At 43.4% G+C, this 21,416-nt stretch overlaps 1 protein-coding gene across 4 annotated transcripts in view; it reads left to right on the forward strand.

The window, feature by feature from the left end:
• Window positions 1-18,827, forward strand: part of Nsmce2 (NSE2 (MMS21) homolog, SMC5-SMC6 complex SUMO ligase) — a 230,232-nt gene extending 211,405 nt beyond the window's left edge. For 3 of the 4 annotated variants that reach the window (XM_046464623.2, XM_046464624.2, XM_046464625.2), the window contains 3 exons: window positions 9,583-9,683; window positions 10,066-10,172; window positions 16,918-18,827. In XM_046464623.2, the coding sequence (XP_046320579.1) occupies window positions 9,583-9,683; window positions 10,066-10,172; window positions 16,918-17,035 (326 nt within the window). In that variant the 3' untranslated portion in view covers window positions 17,036-18,827. Of the gene's footprint in view, window positions 1-8,576; window positions 8,710-9,582; window positions 9,684-10,065; window positions 10,173-16,917 lie in introns of those variants that run through there. The other variant, XR_006856199.2, reaches the window with a different exon arrangement.
• The last annotated feature ends 2,589 nt before the right edge of the window (window positions 18,828-21,416 follow it).

A 21,416-nucleotide genomic window follows, 5' to 3' on the forward strand; every position in this document is an offset into this window, starting at 1 on the left:
GCCAACATGGGTGAAGTGTAATGAGTTTGGGATAGGTAGAGGGCATGGGATTGAGATGGATAGCCATAGGAAATGGGGATTCCCTGGGCCACTAATGAAGATTCATATTGTCATACCAGAGAACATGGTTTTAGAAAGATGACTAGCTGGAGTTGAAAGAAATAGATTGGGGAGACAGAGCCAAATAAAGAACTTTATACAATAATCCAAGTAGGAAATTCTGGGGGCTCAAGTTAGGATAGCAGCCTTGAGGCTGAAGAGGAGGACACAGAGTCAAGGTAGTTTAGAGACAGAGCAGACAGGGGATAGGAGGAGTTGCATATATGGTCCTGGGAACCTGGACAGGCAGTATTTCCAGCCCTCTAAAATAAGAAAAGATGGGCTGGGGATATGGCTTCTTGGTAGAGTGTTTGCCTTGCATGCACAAGGCCCTACATTCAATCCCTAGCACCATAAATAAATAAATAAGAAAAGATAAGAAGATGAGCCCAAAGGAGATGTCTTACCTTCAATCTTGGCTTATTTCTAACTTTACTGTAAATCTACATAATTGAAGTTGTAGCCCGTCTTCTTAATGGCTAATCAAACTTTTCCTGGGATGTGTTTTTTCTAGTTAATTGCCCAAAACAAGAAATAGGATGTTGGGCTGGGGCTGTAGCTCAGTGATAGAGTGGTTGCCTAGCACTTGAGGAACTGGATTTGATCCTCAGCACCACATTAAAAAAATAAAATAGTAGTAGTAGTAGTAGTAATAATAAATTAAAGGTTAATATAAAAAAAAAAAGAAATAGGATGTGTGTATAAATGTCCTGCTTTTACTTAGTGACCTCCTAGAAATAGCTATTAAACCTTCTCTTTTCAGTACTGAGTTTGAGGATATTTTAAGTATTCGTTGGCTTGAAATGGAAATTGTATGACCAGAATTCAGCTGAATGAGTTGAAGTCTCACTGAATGCACTAGGTTTTGGTTATTTTTAAAAAACTCATATTTTGAAAGGTGGAGACAAATTAATACGTGATATCGGCTGAGGACAAAGGATATGTCTAAAACCATAGTGGATTGGCTAACAAGGGCAGGATCGTTTATTAGGGCACATCTTATTGAAAGGTCAGCTCGTTTCCAGGAAATAATCTGAAACTCTACAGTTTACTTCAGTTTCCTTCCAAGATCTTCAGAAGAATGTTTTGAAAACGCTAGGGAAGAAAAAACAGCACAATGAAGATGCTGCTAGTGCCATGTCAGGTGGCCATGCCTGGGCTAATTTAGGCCTTCCTGTCACCTGGGGCATGGAGGGCTCATCCCATGAAGAGTCGCAGCCCAGGTCAGCCCATTGGTTTCTCTTCGGCTGATTCTTTAGCACTTCACTTTTATTTACTATATTGCAGGTGTCCACTGTATGTTAGCCCTGTGGGAATTCAAGTGATAGTGTTAGTCATCATAATGATTGCACTGAGGTTGGTGGCTATTTGCCAACCATCATTCTAAGAACTTTTCATATATTTACTTGTTTAATTCTCATACAGCAACACGGAGCCCCATTATTGCCTCCATTTTACAGCTGAGAAGATTGAGGCAAAGAAAGGTGGGATACCTTGCCTAAGAGCACCTAGTTCATAAAGTTGAAGGATGAGTCCAAGCAGGCTGTTTCCAATTCTGTGATCTTAAGTACCGTAATTCTCACTGCAGAGACATCCTTGCCTCTTCTCATCACACCTCCTGGGAGAGCCTGGCTCGTCATCGTCCTCCTGCACTCATTGCCTCACCCCCAGGGATACGTTTACACATTGCACAAAACACTTAAGTTCTGTGTCACTCCTTGCACAGGATGTGTTTGTCTCTCTGGCCGGGCTCAATCTTAGTCCTCTGGCATTTGGTGCAATGCTTGGCACAGAGCAAGTGCTCAGTGAAGGAACACATGAGGCTTATCTGCAAGGAGACTTCAGTGCATCTGAAAAGGAAGTTTCATTCAGTGAGACAATTAAGTAATGGGGAAGTTTGAGCTAAAAGAGCATGGTCTAGGAAGGAGATGGGCTGGGGGAAGTGGGTTGGGTTGGGTTGGACAAAAGTACCTTTTCCAAGTACGTAGCATCCAAGGTGAGAGTAAAGTTGCTGAGGGAATAGGAGGAGGAGGAGAACATTGATCAGAGTGTTGACCTGAGCTGGGGCTGAAGGAAGGGCTCACATTGAAGAAGGGAGCAGAGTTGTATCAGAAAATCCAGGTCAAAGGGTTCTCCTTCTGCACCTAGGTAAGACAGCAGCTTTCCAGAGGACTGACGGTTTTATTGGGACCTTCTTTCCACCATGTCATATGTATGCGCAGCCCTCACAAGACCACTTTGCTTGGAATATGTTCTGTGTCCTGTCCTATAGGACTTAGCTCCCTTAGCTTTGTTTGTTTGCCAATAACAAATACAATGCCTAGCATATAGAAGAGGTAAAAATTTAACAGCAGCAACAATTTATAATTATAGAAGTCTGTAACATTAATTAAGCGAATATATGTATGCAGTAAATAACCTTCATTGGATTTTTATGTTCTGGCCACTTTTCTGATTCATTGCACGAACTGAGCCTCTGATAACTGAATTTGTGTGTGTCGGGGGGTTGGGGAGCTGGGGACAGAACCAAACCCCCAATACACACATATCAGGCAAGTGCTTTCCCACTGAACTACATCCTGGCCTGCTACTGTAAACACTTTTGTTCAATGTTGGTTGGTTGGATTTTGCCAGCATGTGAGGGTTGTAATCATTTAGGAAATCTCTGATGGTGCAAGCCCTTTCTGAATGTGATCTGCATCTTAATTCTGCAAAAGCTGTTCTCACACAGCAGTCTTAGTTGGTGCCAGGAAGTATTGGGAACTAGTATTCAGTTCCCTCCAGAAGGGAAGTGATAACTTGACCCAAGCAAGCAACTGGCACTCAGAAGAGGCCACCAATCTTCTCATTTCCTGGGAAGAAATGAAGATTGAGAGCTAGACACCCAGGAGTACCACAGTGTGGCCTTCAGTGCAACACGCACACACACACACACACACACACACACAATCTTCATTCCAACCAAAGAGGATGAACCCATTGCCATCCTTCCACTTGGGCTCTAAGAGGAGCCCATGGTGGGGGCGCTGGTAGCCTTGCTATAAGCTGCTGGATAAGAGAAATGAGCCAGGAGTTGGCTCAGACACATACTTACTCACTAGAACTAAAAACTTATTGGAATCAATGTACTATGCACATTCGGGTGGCCTCAAACCTTCCGTGTACCAACTCATTCTTTCCGGATATGCTGTTCCAAAATAGTGCAAGTAAAATAATCTGGGCAGTCTAATAAGCATTTTAAGTAGGCAACAAATGTTTGTATAGTACTTTCTTCATATGCTAGTGCTTTTCAAAAGAAAAGTGCTTTTAGAAAAATATTCAAGCTTAATTGAAAAAGCACAGAGCAATCAATTTTTATTCCCAGCTGGCATAAAACCTTCTAACTAGTAGCCAAACTTGGGATGCCTGAAGACAGACAAGTGACTAATGCTAGGGCTGTGTGTGGCCAGAACCAAATGTATTTTCTGACCACAAGACCATGTCTGGATTCTCCTTTGTAATTACCACACAACCTACTGTAATTGTAAAACTTATATTTACTTCCTGCCTTGGACATGTAATTCAGGGTCCAAGGTTGCACCCCAAACTACAGTGAAATGCTCTGTTATTTGACTATAACTTATAAAATCATTGTGTGAGAGTGTGTATGTGTGTTTGTGTTGCCACGTCTGTTAAATATGCTGGGTAGAACCTTGTGAAAAATAAGCCCTCTCCTGCCTTGTTGGATGAAGTTCTTTACTAATCAAATGTTTATTGAACACCTAGTACTGTCTGCCAGGAACTATTTTAGACTCTAGGAAACATGAGTGAGCAAGACCTCGAAGGCACTGGTTTCCTGGAAGAGACAAGGGAGCAGAGCAGGGGGGAGGAAGGCAGGCAAACAAGAAAGCAGCACTTGCAATAGTGCTCTGCAGAGAGCCACCACAGAGCGGTAGGGAAAGTCTGGGTGCTTCTTTAGCCTGGGACATCAGACAAGGCCTCTCCAAAGAGGTGACATTTAAACTGACATTTTAAAGAGAAAAAAAAGAAGGAGTAGGAAGAGCAAGAGCAGGAAAATGAACATTCCGGGCAGATTAGTGTAAAGAGCCAAACACAGGAAGAGGCTTGACCTGTTCCAGAAACAGAAGCCAGAGTGACTTGAACACGGCAAGTGAAGGGGACTGGTCAAAGAGCGTGGCAAGGGCAAGATCACCCAGGGCCCGCTGCAGGGTTGTGGCCTGTGTTGGAACAGTCAGGAGGCTACTGCAGACATCTGGGCAGGGGGCAGTAGTACTTTGAAAAATGCAGGGAAGAGAAGATGGGAGAAGGAGCCAGGGTGGAAATATGGTTTAGAACTGGAGTTGGAAGAACTAGCCAAGGGTTAGATGTGAGTAAAGAAAGGGAATGAAAGCTTTGGCTTTCAGCAGCTAAGTCACTAGCAGCATAACCGACTGACCACTAATCCACGTCTTGGGGTCCAGTAAGTGCCCTCACTGCCACCGCCACCTATGCTGCACCGGGCCATGTTGTTGACTTTTGGGAAAAAGATACTACTTCAAGCATTTCCGTGACATCTTCCTTCTAGTGTTCATTTTATGACATCAAGAAAAAGTCATGTTTAAGTTACCTAACCCCTACCCTGCTGCCCTCCCAGGAGTACTATAAATGTTTGTTTTGTCCAGACTCCTCCTCAGAGTGGCACTTGGACCCTGGGCCCAAGCATCTGGCTTTAAGTTGTGGGCCTGTCACCTGTCTTTCAGGAGTTGACAGCTGGCATACGCTTCTAATAGTGTATCTTTTTTTTTTTTTAATTTTTTATTGTTGGTTGTTCAAAACATTACATAGTTCTTGACATATCATATTTCACACTTTGATTCAAGTGGGTTATAAACTCCCATTTTTACCCCATATACAGATTGCAGAATCACATCAGTTACACATCCATTGATTTACATATTGCCATACTAGTGTCTGTTGTGTTCTGCTGCCTTTCCTATCCTCTACTATCCCCCCTCCCCTCCCCTCCCCTCTTCTCTCTCTACCCACTCTACTGTCATTCATTTCTCCCCTTTGTATTATTTTTCCCTTTCCCCTCACTTCCTCTTGTATGTACTTTTGTATAACCCTGAGGGACTCCTTCCATTTCCATGCAATTTCCCTTCTCTCTCCCTTTCCCTCCCACCTCTCATCCCTGTTTAATGTTAATCTTCTTCTCATGCTCTTCATCCCTACTCTGTTCTTAGTTGCTCTCCCTAATAGTGTATCTTGTTCATATGTATATATATATATATATGTACATGGTTGTCAGTCAGTATCCATGGGGAATTGGTTCCAGGACCCCCGTGGGTACCAAAATCAGCAGTTCTTGTATAAAATGGTATATTATTTGCATATAGCCTACCTCCCATAGATTTTTAAATCATCTCCAGATTATTTATAATACCTAATATAATGTAGATATTATGTAAATACTTATGTTAAGGAACAATAACAAGGAAAACATCTGTACTTGTTCAGTACAGACACAGTTTTTTCTGAATATTTTGGATCTTTAGTTGGTTAAATCCCTGGATGCAGAACCCTGGGATATGGAGGGCCAACTGTAGAAAATAATATGACTATTATTTACAATAAAAATTTTTATGATCTTGTTAATAAACATTGAACTAATTTAATCCAATTATTTCTTTATTATTTTCTACATTTGCCTTAAAAATATCATGAGGCTTAAGTTTCTTTGTCAACACAATAGGAATAACAGAAGAGTCATTATTTATGGGTATGTTGTGAAAATGAAATTAAATAGTCTGTATGCAGAGCTTAGAACAGTAGCTGCTCTGTGATCTTCAGTAAACTTGAGTTATTATTTTTATTAATGAAATAATAATCTGGTGCAGGAGCTACTCCCAGAACCAGTGCACTGATTTTAGTTTTCAAATGGACCAGTCCAGGAACATTGAACAGCACGCTGACTTACTAAATACCTTGCATGACTTCAGACAAGACCTGCAGTTTCTTTGGATCTGAATTTCCTAAATTAAATGAGATACCTAGGATAGATAACCTAGGTTTTAAAACTTCTGTGGTTGTAGTAGATGGTTTCTGTTTTTCTCTCCTGTCTTCCTTTTACCATGCTTATCACAGAGTTTTGTCAGTGATACCTATTGTGAGATGTGACCTTTTGTTTGCACATTATAGAATCCTAACATTAATATCACTTTCTATAAATACAGACTAGGGGTGAGGAAGTGCTGTCCTTTCCAGAAGTTTAGCTATTGAAAATCCTTCTCTTTTTAGGCTCTCAGTCTGTGGCCATTACTCACTGTTGGCAGTCTGCCCCGTCTCACTTCCGTTACCTTTTTCTTTCATGGTCTCTGATGCTGGAAGCCACCTACAGTTTTGAAGTTCCCCACTAGCCTTCCCTGGTGGTTGGCATTACATTTGAGTTCGGCTTTCTCGCTTCCTCTACCTTTTGAAATTTAAAAATAGAAAATAACCAACAAACCCTCTGTCTTTCACATCAGCTGCACTCTATTATACATCTAACAGATTTTCCGGTGAATTCCACAGTGTACCATTTATAGTCAGAAATCTGCCATCAGTTCACAATAAACCCTGTAAGAAATTGACAAAGAGCTACTTTTATTTTGACTATCAAGCATAAAATCAGAAATGGGAGGTAGCAACTCATAGGAGAAGGCTTTGAAAAGTGAATCCAAGAGACAGAATAGCTCCTAGCCTATTTTCTCCTTACCTGTCCAACTTCCCTGAGCCATTGGGTTGATAAAAAGACTCTTTCAAACTGTTTTTCTTGCACTGTGGATGGGTCTGGGGAAGCATGAGACCCTGCATGGGAGTGAGCAATATTTTCAGAGACTCTACCTCACATGGCAGCAAATATGCTAGAATATGGCACCTTCTGTTTGAAATATATAATTTTTGTCTGACAACTTTTTGAAAATATTTTTACAGGTTTTGTTTAAAATGGATTGGCTACAAATAACTGAGATTTAACCAGGCACCGAGGCACATACCTATAATCCTATCTACTTAGGATGTTAAGGCAAATTCAAGGCCAGCCTGGGCAACTTAACAAGACCCTGTCTTAAAAATTAAAAAAGACTGTAGATAAGGCTCAGTGGTAGAGTAACCCTGGATTCAGTCCCCATTACCATAAAAAGAAAAAAAAAACAATTTAATATATAATTATTAGTTTTTCAGCAATTATCTCAGCATAGTTGGAAATTTTTATTAAGTTAAAAATTGAATCCAGTCTACACACTGCTTCCAAATGAATTTTTTTAACCAAATCAATAATTAGTGAAGTTAACATTACATTCAGTAGATTTTTAACACTAATTTTAATTGTATAGCTATTCTATTTTGACTAAAGGATTGAGTATCCCTTATCTGAAATGCCTGGAGCTAGATTTAGATTTCTGATTTTGTAATATTTGTGTAGATTATCCTGTTGAGCACATCCCTAATCCAAAAACCCCAAATCCCAGATGCTTCAAAATCCAAAACTTGGAGATGGGGGCATTATTTTCATTCTCAAAAAATTCACACTTCAGGTTTCTGGTTGAAGGATGCTCAAACCAAACGTGGGTTCCAAGGTCCTAGACATTTTTAGAAGGCGCCAGGTAGAAGGCCCCAGGCATCACACAGTAATGCCCCATGGTTAAAAATGCTCTGCTTGGGAAGTTCTAAGGGATGTTCTCCTTCAAGAAATGAAAGCCATTTTGGGGGACATTCAAGCTGACATTCAAATAGCAATAGTTTACTAACAGGAGAAACCCCTACAAAAGGCAGGGGAGTTGGAAGCAGAATCCTTGGCTTCCAGTCACCAGTTCACTGGATGACCTGTACCAAGAGCACCAAGGTCCTTGTCCTGCCCCCAGTAGTATCTTTCCAGAGAGACACTCCTAGTTGGGGACCTAAAGCCAGTTCAGTGGAGCTGAAAGGTTTACAAACCATCTGAACCAGTGACAAGAACTTCCCTTCCACATATTAACAGGGAAGCCATTTTTATGTCTGTATTATTTTATGTCAGTATTAAAAGGAAAGGAAGAGGAAAATGGAGAAAGAAAGAAGGAAGAAAGAATTCACCATCAACAAATGTCAAGTATAGGTTGAGCATCCCTTATTCCAAATTCTTGGGACCAGGAGTGTTTTGGATTTGAGATTTTTTTTTTTCAATTTTGAAATATTTGCATATATCTAATGATATAACTTGGGGATTTATGTTCCATATACACCTTATACACATAACCTGAAAGTAATTTTATACAATATTTTAAATAATTCTACACATGCAATGAAGTGTCACAGTAGAATTTTCCATTTGTGGTGTCATGTGTTTAAAAAATCGTGGATTTTGGAGCATTTGGGTTTTAGACTAGGAACACTCAACCTGTATCCCTTCTTCTGAAGGAAGAGCTTTATGTTCAGTCTCATTCTACTCTCCAGAAGTCATCTGTCATCTGTTTTTTCCTCAGCAAGGGACAAGTATGATGTAATGAGCAAGGATTTCAGAAGCAGATAGTGCCATGTTCAAAGTCAGCCCTGCCACTCATTGCTCAGCCGTCTCAGATGTGCTCCAGGGACCTGGGGTTCCAAGAGCCCATCCAGGTGTGCACCATATCAGATCATCTTACAGTTGCAGTATAATACTTTTAATTGTTTTATCGGTAGCTATGTTACCAAGTAATGGGTTTGTTACTATTGTTCTTTTTTTTTTTTTTTTTTTTAAATATTTATTTATTTATTTTAGTTTTCGGCGGACACAACATCTTTCTTTGTATGTGGTGCTGAGGATCGAACCCGGGCCACACGCATGCCAGGCGAGCACGCTACCGCTTGAGCCACATCCCCAACCACTATTGTTCTTAAATGAAGTAATACTTTTTAAATTCTTCAGTCTCAATATCTAAAGTGATAGATATTAATAAATATAATGCACATGAAAAGAGTTCTTTAAGGTCCTCAATAACATTGAAAAGTACAAAAGGATTTAAACCTACAACCCCAAAGTTTAAGAAACTCAGCACCATCAGTCAATGCCATTTATTGATTATTTCCTTGAGTTGAGAGCCACATGCTTTACCTCTTCTCATCTTTGAACCAAAACTACAAGCTTTAACCCAGGCTGCTTTGCTTGCCCAGGGTCTCTCTCAGCTAGACGTGGGACAGATAAGCCGGTCCTTTGACTCTGAGGTCAGACCTTCCTGATTCCCAGGCAGTGTGTACTTACAAATAATTCTCTGAACTTTGAAAAAGCTCTTTTATTGCTCTGAGCCTCAGTTTCCATATCAAAATTGGACAGAATCAGGTCCCCTGGAGGGTTCTCTTTAGAGCAGAGTCACATGCATCCAAGGGCCTGTACTGTTGGACTAATTCCAGATAGGACCCTAGAGACTACTGGCCTTCACTCTTCCCTTCCTTCCTCTCTCTCTGGCATGAAACTGGGCCAAGGAGGCTCATCGACTCCCCTTCTTCCTCTAGATGGTCTACAAGCAGACAGAGAGGTCGAGGGAACAGAAGGAGTTGATGAAGATATGATTGTGACCCAGAGTCAGACCAACTTCATCTGCCCCATTACACAGGTAGGCTTCCTCCTTCCTCCCCTGAAAGAAAGAGCACTTAACTTCACAGAGCCTGAAAGCTTCCTGTTTGCTCTCTGATTTGATATCACATTTGGAGTTGGGGAGGAGAAGGGAAGAGAAAAGTGATGAGGGCTAAAGAGATTTGGGGCTGGAAAGAGTTTCCTGTTAATTGTGCCCTTAAGGATCTGGGAATGAAGTCATGGCCCTAGGGTTCAGTGACATTAGTGTCACTGTCTCCTTGTATTTCTTTATCTAAAGCCTAATAATCATCTAAAGCCATGAGAATGGGAAGTTGAAACATACACACCCTGGGACTAGGGAAAAAAGCCACTGGCAGTTGATCACTATCATTCCTGAAAGCCTAATGTCTCCTTGATTACAGTTGGAAATGAAGAAGCCAGTGAAAAATAAAGTGTGTGGCCACACCTACGAAGAGGAAGCCATTGTCCGCATGATTGAGTCCAAGCACAAACGGAAGAAAAAGGCCTGGTGAGTGGATGTGGGAGAGGAAGTGGAGGCTTCCCTAGTGGTCATCCATCAGGGGCGGTGTGGGTGTGTCCGTCAGGGTCGGTGTGTCCTGCTGGGGAAGAGCTCCTCGCCCATCTCCTGCATCACTTCACCTCCTCAGTACTGTAAACATGGAAGCTAGCTTTCTGGAAGGACAACCCAGAGGGGAAGATTAGTAATCAGCTCAGGAAGAAGCCATGGTGTGGTACTTCAGCCACACCCCAAAACCCAAGAAAAAGAGTCAGATCAAATTTTAATCATTGGATAACAGGATTCTCACGAATTTGCACTGTTAAAAAATGTAGCCTGAGGACAATAAAGGAGAACCATGACACAGAGTTCTCTCTTGGCATGGACACTTGCACAAATAGGAGGGAATGGTACTTTTTTTTTTCTTCCTGTAGTATAGATAATTTGTTCTAAAAAATATATGTCAACATTCTAAGAATTCATATCTTATGGTCTTGATGATTAAGATTTAATTGTTTGGGAAAACTTTCATATATTTAATTACTTAAATAACTTCCCAAAAGATTTCAGTAAATTCATGGATAACTAACCAATGAGATTTCTTTTTTTTTTTTTTAACTGGAAGTTTTGTGGAAACATCCCTTTTCTCCCCATCCCCCCACCCACATAACCTGGGGGCCACAGCCTGTTCCTGTAAGGGAGTCTTAGTGAGACATGCTGGCTTTGACTTTGACTCTGTTTGGTGCTCTTATCACTGACTTGTGCAGGGGCTGCAGTGGCAGGTGTGAGCAGCTCTCACTAGGCGTCTGATAACAGTTGCTTTGAAGTGTGGTCTGCTGCTCCATCACCCAGAAATCTGCTGGTCCAAACCACAACTTGGAATTCCCCAGGACTCTTCACCCGGGTGTGGACTTAGGGATAGGGCATTGGAGACTGGAACTATCCTGATGGTCATTTAATCAAGTAATTTACAATATCTATTCTAGAATAATAGTTTTGTATCCTAATGGTTGCAAAACATAGACTGTTAGTGCATTTTTAACTGTTTTCATTTCCTCCTTATGGTTGAAATGTCATATTTCCCTAGTGAACCTGTCACTTTCTCTTCTGAGTATAGTTTTCTTTGTTTCTAGACTTCCAAGTCTCCATCTCCTTCTAACTTTTTTTCTGTGTTCCTTCTCCAGCAAGCAAAAAATGTCAACATAATAGCTAAGAATAGATTCTCCTGGTTAGTTTGATCTGATACCTCTTCCTTCTTACAGTTGATGATATTCTCTAGGGTCAGGCTTGGAAAGGGCAAGGACTGGCACAGCACATTTCTCACCACTAGCCCCAGGTACATCGCAGAGACACCCACTGCAATTAGATGGATCCTCTTAGGTACATACTTTGACTTTCTAGCGTCCTTTGCCTTTATTTAATTATTTATTTATTGCACATGACATTTACAAGCACTTGAGTAACATCATTTAGAAAAGTTTTTTCTGTCATATTTTTTTGAATGTCTGACACTCTGCAAATTCTCATAGTCTAATAATAACAACTGAGTCTAAGTGGAAGAACTCTACAGATTTACAAAGAAGGTATTTTTTACTGGTCCTTGAGAAATGAGAATTCCAGAGAATGGTGAAGGAGAATCTTCTAGCCACTTTCATGATTTCACTAGTTCCCTCATCTGTAATTTGTTGATAATAGTTGTAACTGTCTCATTGGCATATAAGATACAGGGAAAGTAGTTCAGGGACTTGGGAGATGGTGAGATGAGACTCAGTAAACATTATCCCGCTGCCACCATCCTCCAGCTTTAACTGCCTACACCGTCTGCAACTGCGCCGGTCTTATTACTCTGTAGGCATGGGAGACTACAGAGCTTTCAGGGAGTAAGATAAGCCAAGCCAGAGGAAGTTACCCCAAAAGATTAAAGAGGATGAATGTGAGAAACTCAGGGTGCTTTTGCAGTAAATTACATCATAGAGAATGAGCTCACAGATGGAGGCAAGGATCATGGTGTGTGTAAGAGCATGCTTTCATCTCTAATCGGTACCGACACGGATGGTGGTTAGAGGAACATGTTTAGAAGTGATTACAAGAGACTATTTTGGTCATGCTAAGTTTGAGGTATCAGGAATACAACCATTTGGAAATGTCCAGGAGGTGTAGGAAATGTGGGGTTGGAACTTGGTAGAAGACTCTGAGCTGGCGATGGTGAGGTTATATAGAGAAGTCAAACCCACTCATCTGTCATCAGAGACAGCCCTGGAGTAGATGCAGTCACCAGTGGAGAGCCAGCAAGATTCCCTCAGCCCTGTTGCAGATCCTGATATCAACCTCAAAACAGCATTATTAGTCAACAGCATCAATCAGATGAAGATGATCCAGCAAAGCAGACTAAACATTCACCAGCAAACAGGAGGAAAATAGAGTGCTGGGTACCATGGGAGCCAGTGGGAAGAGCAGGCAGGTCCTCAGTTCCAGGCACATTTGGCAGCAGATTAGAATCCATGGCCTGTTCACCACTTACTCCAGAGGTTTCTGATTCAGCACAAACTGGTGTCATTCCCCATGATACATGTTAGATGAGCAGCACCAAATTCCCTTTGTTTAAAAATGTGACGCATCCAGTTTGAGAAATCTCTTCTTCCTCCTGGATTGTTGTAATTGTGTTTGGTTGGGCTGGAGTTACAGGTCATTGAGTTACCGGGCACTGTCTGGACCCCCCTGAGCATGCTCAGACCTAGGACGTGCTCTCTCCACTAGCTATATAGACCTTCGCCCCAAGTACAGTAGTTAGAACAATTTCCTAAAATATATCTTAATCCTAAGACTGTCATCTTACAAATAAGGCTGTCGTATGACTTTCATGTGAATATTTCTAATTTTATCACAGTCATTGTTTTGCTTTCTTGATGAACAGTAGCTACAGTTAATACACAGTCATATCTCAGAACACATAAAACCAGATCGAGTGGAGTAGAAATGTGGGTTCAACTGTGTTTACCAGCAAGCCATCGGACCTTTCGACCTCAGCTTCTTCAGCTATGAAGCGGGAATGAACATCACTTCAGAGTTCTAGGGAACCCAGGAATGGTCAGGAGGTCCGTTCTATATCTGGACCAGCACAGCTTGGCAGTAGAAAATCACAGCACTGGGCTGGGGATGTGGCTCAAGCGGTAACGCGCTTGCCTGGCATGCGTGGGACGCTGAGTTCGATCCTCAGCACCACATAAAAAATAAATAAATAAATAAATAAAAATTAAAGATGTTGTGTCCACTGAAAACTGAAAAATAAACATTAAAAAAACTCTCTCTCTCTCTCTCTCTAAAAAAAAAAATGGGGGGGGGGAAGGAAGAAAAGAAAATCACAGCACTTTGAGAAAGCTCTTTTTTGGAGTCCAGAGTGCTAAACAAATAGCTGTAGGGTCAGCGAGGCCCACAGTGTTAGCTGTTGTGGCTTATCTCACTGCTTTGTGACACATTATCTGAGACTTGGATGTAGCATTGAGTTTCTCTCTGTGTTTAGGTATGACAGGAATCCATCCCACTCACATTTCCAGAGGCATCTAGAGACCTTCCTCCTGGGGCTTGGAATTCTCAGGACCTAGATTCAAGAACTCAGAAGACTCAGGCTCTTGTGCTCTTGAATTGATGTTCAGGCTGAGGTTCCTCGAAGCCTAGTGGGACCCCTAAGGGCCAGTCGCCTTTGTTCATCAGACCCGGATGCTGGCTCCATGCCAGGGAATGCCATGCCCTTCTATGACCCAGGTTCAGGACCAGCCTCTCCTTCGAGGCTTGTATGTCTGACTCCTAAAGACAGTGGTGCAGGCGGAAGGCGGTGTCACCACACCTAACTGCTCACCGACATGTCATGGGGATTAAGGCCTAATGCCTACACTGAGTTTCTCCAGAGCAGGAGTGTCCTGATTCAGTACCATGGCATTGTGGCCTTTTGTTGTGTTTAGTTTAAAAACTTGTGTTTGTTTCTTCGGGTGGGGTAGGAAGCAGGGCTCTCCCTGGCTTCTGTGTCAGCCTCCCTCCAGGAAGTCTCCCTGGTTAGGCACACTCATGCACCCCAGGTTATACCACCTGGTCAGTGGGGAGCAACAGCCAAGGGCCGGGGCAAGAGCTGCTCATGATAGGGCCTGGAGGGAATACTGAGTGGCCCCTGAGGCTTAGTAATCCTCGTTTCTCACAGTGACCCATGCTCCACCTGTCTGTGGAGAGGGCAAAACTCAGGCACAGAAGGAAGTCATTTGCCAGGGAGTGGAGCCCAGGTCTCTGTCACTCTAGGTTGTTTTCTGTTTTTGTTTTGTTTTTTGGGGGGGGTTGTTTGTTTAGGGTTGTTTTTTTTTTGTTTTTTTTTTTGTCATTAGACCATCTGGCTCCCCTTGGGGATGCTATTTGCCTCCTGCTACTGTCCTCAGAGCCTGTCCCCTAAGTGAGCTCAAACCTCTTTCCTTGACACAGGTCTCTGTGGGCTCCCACCCACTGAAGCGAACAAAGGGGTGCTGTTCTGCCGACGAGTGGTGTTAACTCTAGCCGACGTTCTCAGAATGTCCTCAGTTACTGACCAGCACCACTGATGTCATCAGGAAGTCCTCCCCACCTCACTCTCCACTTCCCTGTCCCCAGCTTATTCACCGTCTGGCTGCTGGAGTTAGACTTGGCTCTCCACGGCAGAGGTGGGAGGCCTGGCAGGCGATGCTCTGTGGGCAGATTGAAGGAGAGTTATCCTGTGACCTTTCAGGCCCTGGAAACTGTTAGGAGAACTTCCTCTTCTGAACTCTCCATTGTACCTGTATCTTCCTCATATTCTCGACTGCTTGCTTTCATATTTGGAGAAATAATTCCCTTTGAGACTTAAGAGTTCAGGGACTCGGGCTTAAAAAACTATACATTTTAAACTGTATATTCCTCAAGCCTTAGCTTAATGCAAAGCCAGATCCACAGAGTGCTGCCTGCCTGGGCCAATGCAGCCTGGGCCCCTTCCTGTCGCATCTTTCTACAACTGTCATTCAACACATGTTCCTGGCTGTACAGAGCACATTTTCGTATTTTAAAAGATTATCAAACACATGATTATTATTCATTACATTGATGAATGTCCCTCTAACTTAAAGACTCCTTGTCCAGAGACCAGGGCCAAGAAAACCTTTCTCTTGTATTTTGCTGTTGGACTTTCTGCCACTAGATAACTTAGAGCTCAGGGCCACCTTCCTGCCTCTTCTCATTGCTATCTTTCCTCTTTACTTGTTTTCAGTCATACTGGGGCTTCTTGGAGAACTGCTGCTGGCGTGACTGAGCCTGGGTGGCACCTCACAGCTGTCTGGTGAAGCCTGCACAGCGCTGTCCCTAGAGAAGCTAATGAGCATGTGCCCTGGGTACATGCGAGATGTGGATGGGCCAGGAACTTGAAAACTTCTTTGAAGAATGATGATCAGGGAACGTGACCGTCATAGGAGACAGAGAAGGGAATGAACTTTAGGGAGCACCATGTTACCTGTCACCCTGTGAAACGGGGACTCCACACAGTTTACATCAGGGCAACAGAGGCCCCGCGGGGGGAGCGAATCTGCCGTGCTCTGCACTCACAACTGTGCTGGCTCCTCCCTTAGGCCTCTCTAGGAATATGGGGAGGAAGGTTTTGGACGGTCAGCCAGGAGGTGGCTGGACATTTGTGGTTTTGTCTACCAACAAAGAAAGGAACAAAATGGTAGAGTCCAGGCCTAGGCCAGCTGACTCCAAACACCGGGCCCTTGACCCTACCCAAATCTGGCTCCCAGTGAGAAGAAATCGGGTGACTTCATCCAACCCCCTACCTTTGCAGAAGACCCCATCTAAACCAAGCAGGCTTTGTGTCCACTGCTTCCTGGATGACTCATGCTGCTTTCCTCAGCCACAGGCCTCCCAAAGGTCCCGGGAGCCTCATGGGCATGCAGAACGGCACAGAGAGTCAAGACTTGGTTCCATCCCCAGCCTGTTCTCCCGTTATTCCTGTTATAGTGAAGGGCACGCCAAGGTGCCCACCTGCCCACCTCTCCTTTCCCCTACACTCCACCTGCTGCCACCATCAGCCACACTGCCCTTGGCTCCTCCTGGGGATGGGACACCACACTATTCTCCTTTCTGCTCCACTCTTGCCCATGGACCTGTGTTCTCCTTTAAGCAGCCAGGGTAAAGTTTTCTAAATAGAAACTAAGTCATATCCCTCCCCTGTCTCAAAAGCCTCCAGGGTTTTCTCTTCCTACTTAAAATAAGCCCAAAGCCCCACTGGTCCCCTGACGTCACCTCCCAGGTCCCCCCTTGTCTGGTCGCTTCAGTGACCCAGGCCTTGCTCTCACTGAGAGCATCCAGCAGGCCTCCTTGGCTTGCTCAAGAGCAGTCTGGAGAGGCTGCCTGGCTCCATCCCAGGACAGCCAGCCCCAACGCACTGTCCCCTGGACCTCCCTTGACCTCACTTCTTTGCCTCTTGCACTCAGCGCCACCTGAACTTGGGGCATTTGTTTGGTCACTTAGTGATTGTCTGTCCCTCCCATTAGAAGGGAAGGCAAGAGCCCCACTGGCACATTGCTGGTGTCCCTGGCCCCTGGACGGAATCTGGCTCGGGTGGGTCCTCAGTGAAGAATTAAGTGAGCATTCATCAGTGTGATTTTTAACATGTTCTCACTTTTTTTTTTTTTTTTTAATACTTGAATGTGACAGTTTCTGCTTAATGCATCAGAGTCCAGGGGACTGACTTGATTTTCTTTCTCCCTTACAGTTGCCCCAAAATTGGCTGCAGCCACACGGATATAAGAATGTCTGATCTCATCCAGGATGAAGCACTGAGAAGGGCGATTGAGAGCCACAACAAGAAGAAGTACCGCCAGCCTGAGTAGGAAGGATCCCCTCGCCACGGGGAGTCAGCAGCCCGCCCCGCCCCCGCCAGCCACGCTAGCGATGCTTGTCAGAGCAGCTCAGGACTGGCTGCTCCGCATACTTGGTTTGGGTTAAAACTTGATGGTTTAAGTGAAATCCAAGGCATTTTTTCAAGTTACATAATAAAAATGCAAGCACATTACATTGTTTATTTTTAAATGTTTTATCATTTGAAATAAAACTTGTATTACCTGTCGCATGTCCTGTCTGCACACCTCCTGATATAAATTGTTCCAAAGTTACAGGTTTTTCTATTTCTTATACATCAGAATGACTTTTATAATTGTTTTTACTGATACTTGAATGAAAAAAAAAAGAAATTCCCTAATTGAAAAGCCTTTTTTTATAAGTTTAGTAAATGATAGCATTCAGTCACAAGCAAAACCAGTTTACTTTCCTGTTATGACTTTGTGTAATTGACAGTTCTGAATCTGTAAGTGCTTTTATTTGTCCTGTCTTTCCTGAATGGCGTCATTCTCTGGTAACAGGCTCACCAGGGCCACAATGATTGATTCCCGTGGTGGGAATCACTGCAGCCTGCATGGTCTAAAGTGTTGTCTGCAGCAAGCATACAGCAAGCAAGTGTTGTCTGCTCTGGGCTCTGCTGGGTGCTCTCTGCAAGTTCCCCAGTCCAGGGGTCCCCGGAGCCTCACTGTAAAGTAAAGGCGCTCAGGAGATGCTGTCCCAGGCCCTGTGGCCCCAAGAGTATGAGCACTAGGACCTTTAGATTGAGTGTCTTGAATGACATTCTGGTTGCATGAAAAGCACTAATCTGTTGTCTGCCTTAATGAACTTTTATCAACCAGAGACTATTGAATTAAATCCAGTGAAGCATACCCTGAATGCACCAGGAAACCATGAATAGCTAATGATGGCTGACGCTTACTGAGTGCTTGCTGTGTACCAGGTGCTAGTCAGAGCACTTTACATATAACTGACTTCTGTGAGCTTCACAGCCTGATGAGAAAGGTACTTCATCATATCCACTTTGTGGTTGAGGAAAACAGGCACAGAGAAGTAAAGTAATCTGGGGAAAGTCGCCAACCTAGGACGTGGATAAGCTGGCACCAGCGCTTTAGTCGCCTGGCCCCAGGTCTTCATCCTTAACTCCATGCTCTCCTTCTCCCAGTTGATTTATTTAGGATCTAAAAATATATTCAGAGCTCACATTTAAAAGCCAAAGCTTTTACAAATAAACATGTGTGCAAAAATAAGTCTAACTGAAATGAAGGAAATAACTGGGCTTGGCGACTACATGGCAGTGAAGGCCGTGAAATATTAACACATATTTGAGTTAAAGCGTGATTCAACATGGCAGAATTAATTTTGGAAACATTTTCATGACATTCACTTGCCTACAAAGTGATTTTGAGTTTCCTAACATGCTTTATCTGAATCAGGCTTTCCTGAGGAAACGGCGATGTTGAGGCCAGAGCAAACATACTTTTCATGGAATGTGGTTCTTTTGTGAAATACTATTTCCTAAACAGATAGGAACATGCACAAATGCTTGCCCAATGTTCGATTTGCATTTCCCCAATTCTTTCTAAAGAGAATCCTGGTATATTGCAGTGAATACCAATACCGGTTAGAAAAATGCAAAATAACACCATTCCACTGTGGGAAAGATACGGTGTTTGTATCCTATGAAATTTTTTCTTCTTTAGTTTTCAGAAACTGTTTTATAAATTTGTCTAGCCAATTAAAGGATTTGACGTTTCATATAAAGTTTATTTTCATTTTTAAATGTTTTATGATTTGATTGTTATTATCAATCTGGCGTATTTATTAAATTTTTTACAGGAGTTTTCAACAAAAGTGGAACTTTTTCTTCAAATGAAATCATAATTCTCTAACTTAAAAATCCAACACATAAGACAGCTTAAAGAGGAGGTAGGCTTCCTTCTCCCCTTGACCCACACAGTCCCAGAGTCCTACCTGTAGTGACCCCAAAGCCCCATGAGGGACATTTGAAAACCACACGTTGCAGCTAAATAATGTTCCAGATACAACTGACGTGACACTTGGACACTTGTGTAGACGTGGCATTTTTTCAATAATAGTTTTTTTTAAGTTCAAAACATTGCCACAGACTCCAAAAGATCATTTCTCTCACCTTGGAAAACTCCCGACGTGGAGTGTCTTGCTGGAAACACCTATGGTGGGTGCTGCTTCCAGGCGGACGCTCCCTGACAAGGACAGAGGAAACTGCAGGACTGAGGGCCCAAGGCCGGCATGAACTGACGACTGGCCAGGGCATCTCACTGCTTCACGCAAGCCAGTCCTCCCCGTGGCCCCAGGAGGTAGCTGCTATACCTCATTTTACGGAAGGGGAAACCGAGGCTGTCATCAAGTCCTTTGCTAGTGTCACATGCTTGTACATGGTCAAGCCTGTATGGGAACCCATCAGCAGGCTGCACTGGCCCATGGCTCTGTCCAGGGCCCTAGCAGGTAGTACATGGCCAGCGGGCCAGCGCTTCTGCCCATCTCCCTTAGTGCTGCGACTGAGACCACCATGTCCCGGGCCTCAGGCTCCAGTCATCCCCACATTTAGTCCAGCTGGGCTTCCCCCTGCCCCGGTTCTCACTGCAGACACCACCAAATCCAGGCCTCCCTCCTTGCCCTGCTCTGAGACTGACCAGCCTTCCAGCTGGTCTCCTAACTGACCTTGCCCCTCCCCTGTTAGTCGGCTAGGACGCTGCCTGGGTGACTTCACAGCACACCCCGAAACCCCGCGTCCCTGTAGATTGAAGTTCTGGCCTGGCGTTCAGGATTGAACCACAGGGCAGCACTCCTCCTCTCTCTCCAACACTCCCTCTTCTCCCAGCATCCACCCATTATGGCAGGGCTTCCCCGGAGAGGCGCTCGCTCTCCTTCAGGAGCCTGACTAGCACGGGCTTGGACAACCCATCTCCACCGGGCTCCGGTTTTCACAACTAGGACACTTGGACATCTCTGTAAGGTTTTTTTAAAAAAAAGCTTTAAGATTCTGTCATATATTCAACTAATAGGTCCTGTGGGAAGTATGTGGCCCTTTTGAAGGAAATAGGCTCACATGGAAATTAATATATTTGAGCCAAATGAGTACATTGAATCTTCAATTATTTTTTCAATAAGTATTTTTAAGGCGTAGTTAATGCCATGTTTTCTGCTAGTCTTATAAATAGTTTGTTTGTTTTTTTTAAATCCCCCCTGTAGGACTTGTCTAGTTGTTGCAGACATTTGAAAAATTAAATTAAACTCCAGGCTAGAAGTGAAGCTTGGTGGTAGAGGCCCTTCAGCACAACAATTAAAATAAAAAATTACATTCTGTAGGAGGTATGTGAGTGCTGTGTGCAAGTCGTGCAAAGGGAAGAAATATGAAGTCAGGTAACAAGATTCCAAACAAGTTAACAGAAAGCTCTCAAAAACTTCTGATTGGGAAATGGGATGGGGGTGGATTCCCGGAGGGGTGGAAATCCGTGGCTTTGGAGACCATCTGGCTTGTCTCAGACTCACGGAGGGGGATAATTATTGTGAAAAGAGGCAGGTAGAACGAGGAACGGGAACCCTTCTGCACTGCTTGCAGAAATGCAAATTGATGCTGCAACTATGGAAATAGTTTGGCATTTTAAGAAGTTAAACTCATCACAGGCCCAGTAATTCCGCTCCTGTATAAAAGCATCTGTTCATAGAGACTCGTGTATAAATGTTCGTAAGAGCAGGGTTTGTGGGAGCAACAAAATGAAAACAGTCTAGAGGTCCAACTGGTGAATGAGGAAACCAAACACACCGAATGCATACCATGGAAAACTGTTTGGCAACAAACAGGCATGAGCACGCCACCACAGAGCTGCATCCCCAGCCCTTTGTATGTATGTATGTATGTATTTATTTATTTATTTATTTGGAGAGAGATTCTCCTTAAGTTGTCTGTCAAGGCTGGCCTCAGACTTGTGAGATCCTGCTGCCTCAACCTCCCAGGTCACTGGCATTACAGGTGTGCACACCACACCAGGCAGGAGCAAGGTTGAGTGTTGTGTAGTGCGGCACTTCAGACCTACTCTTGGCAAATTTCAAGGATACAGTGCATTATTACTAACTGTATCTTAGGTCTCCAAAACTTACTCAGCTTATAACCGAAGTTTATGCCCTTTAACCAATCTCTCCCTGGTCACCCCTGCCCCCAGCCCCTGGTACCCTTCCTTCCAGTCTGGTTCTACGAGTTGGAATGAAGGACTTATTGATATATCTTAAAAGGAAATCAACCATTATGCTGTTTGAAAGAAACCAGTCACATAGAGTCTGAATCTACTCATATAAATGTAAAGGGACAAATCTATAGGGACAAAAAGATTAGTA

Source organism: Marmota monax, unplaced genomic scaffold (genome assembly GCF_021218885.2).
Source record: "Marmota monax isolate L192 unplaced genomic scaffold, Marmota_monax_Labrador192_F-V1.1 WCK01_AAM20220418_F8-fsc00003, whole genome shotgun sequence".
Lineage (NCBI taxonomy): Eukaryota > Metazoa > Chordata > Mammalia > Rodentia > Sciuridae > Marmota > Marmota monax.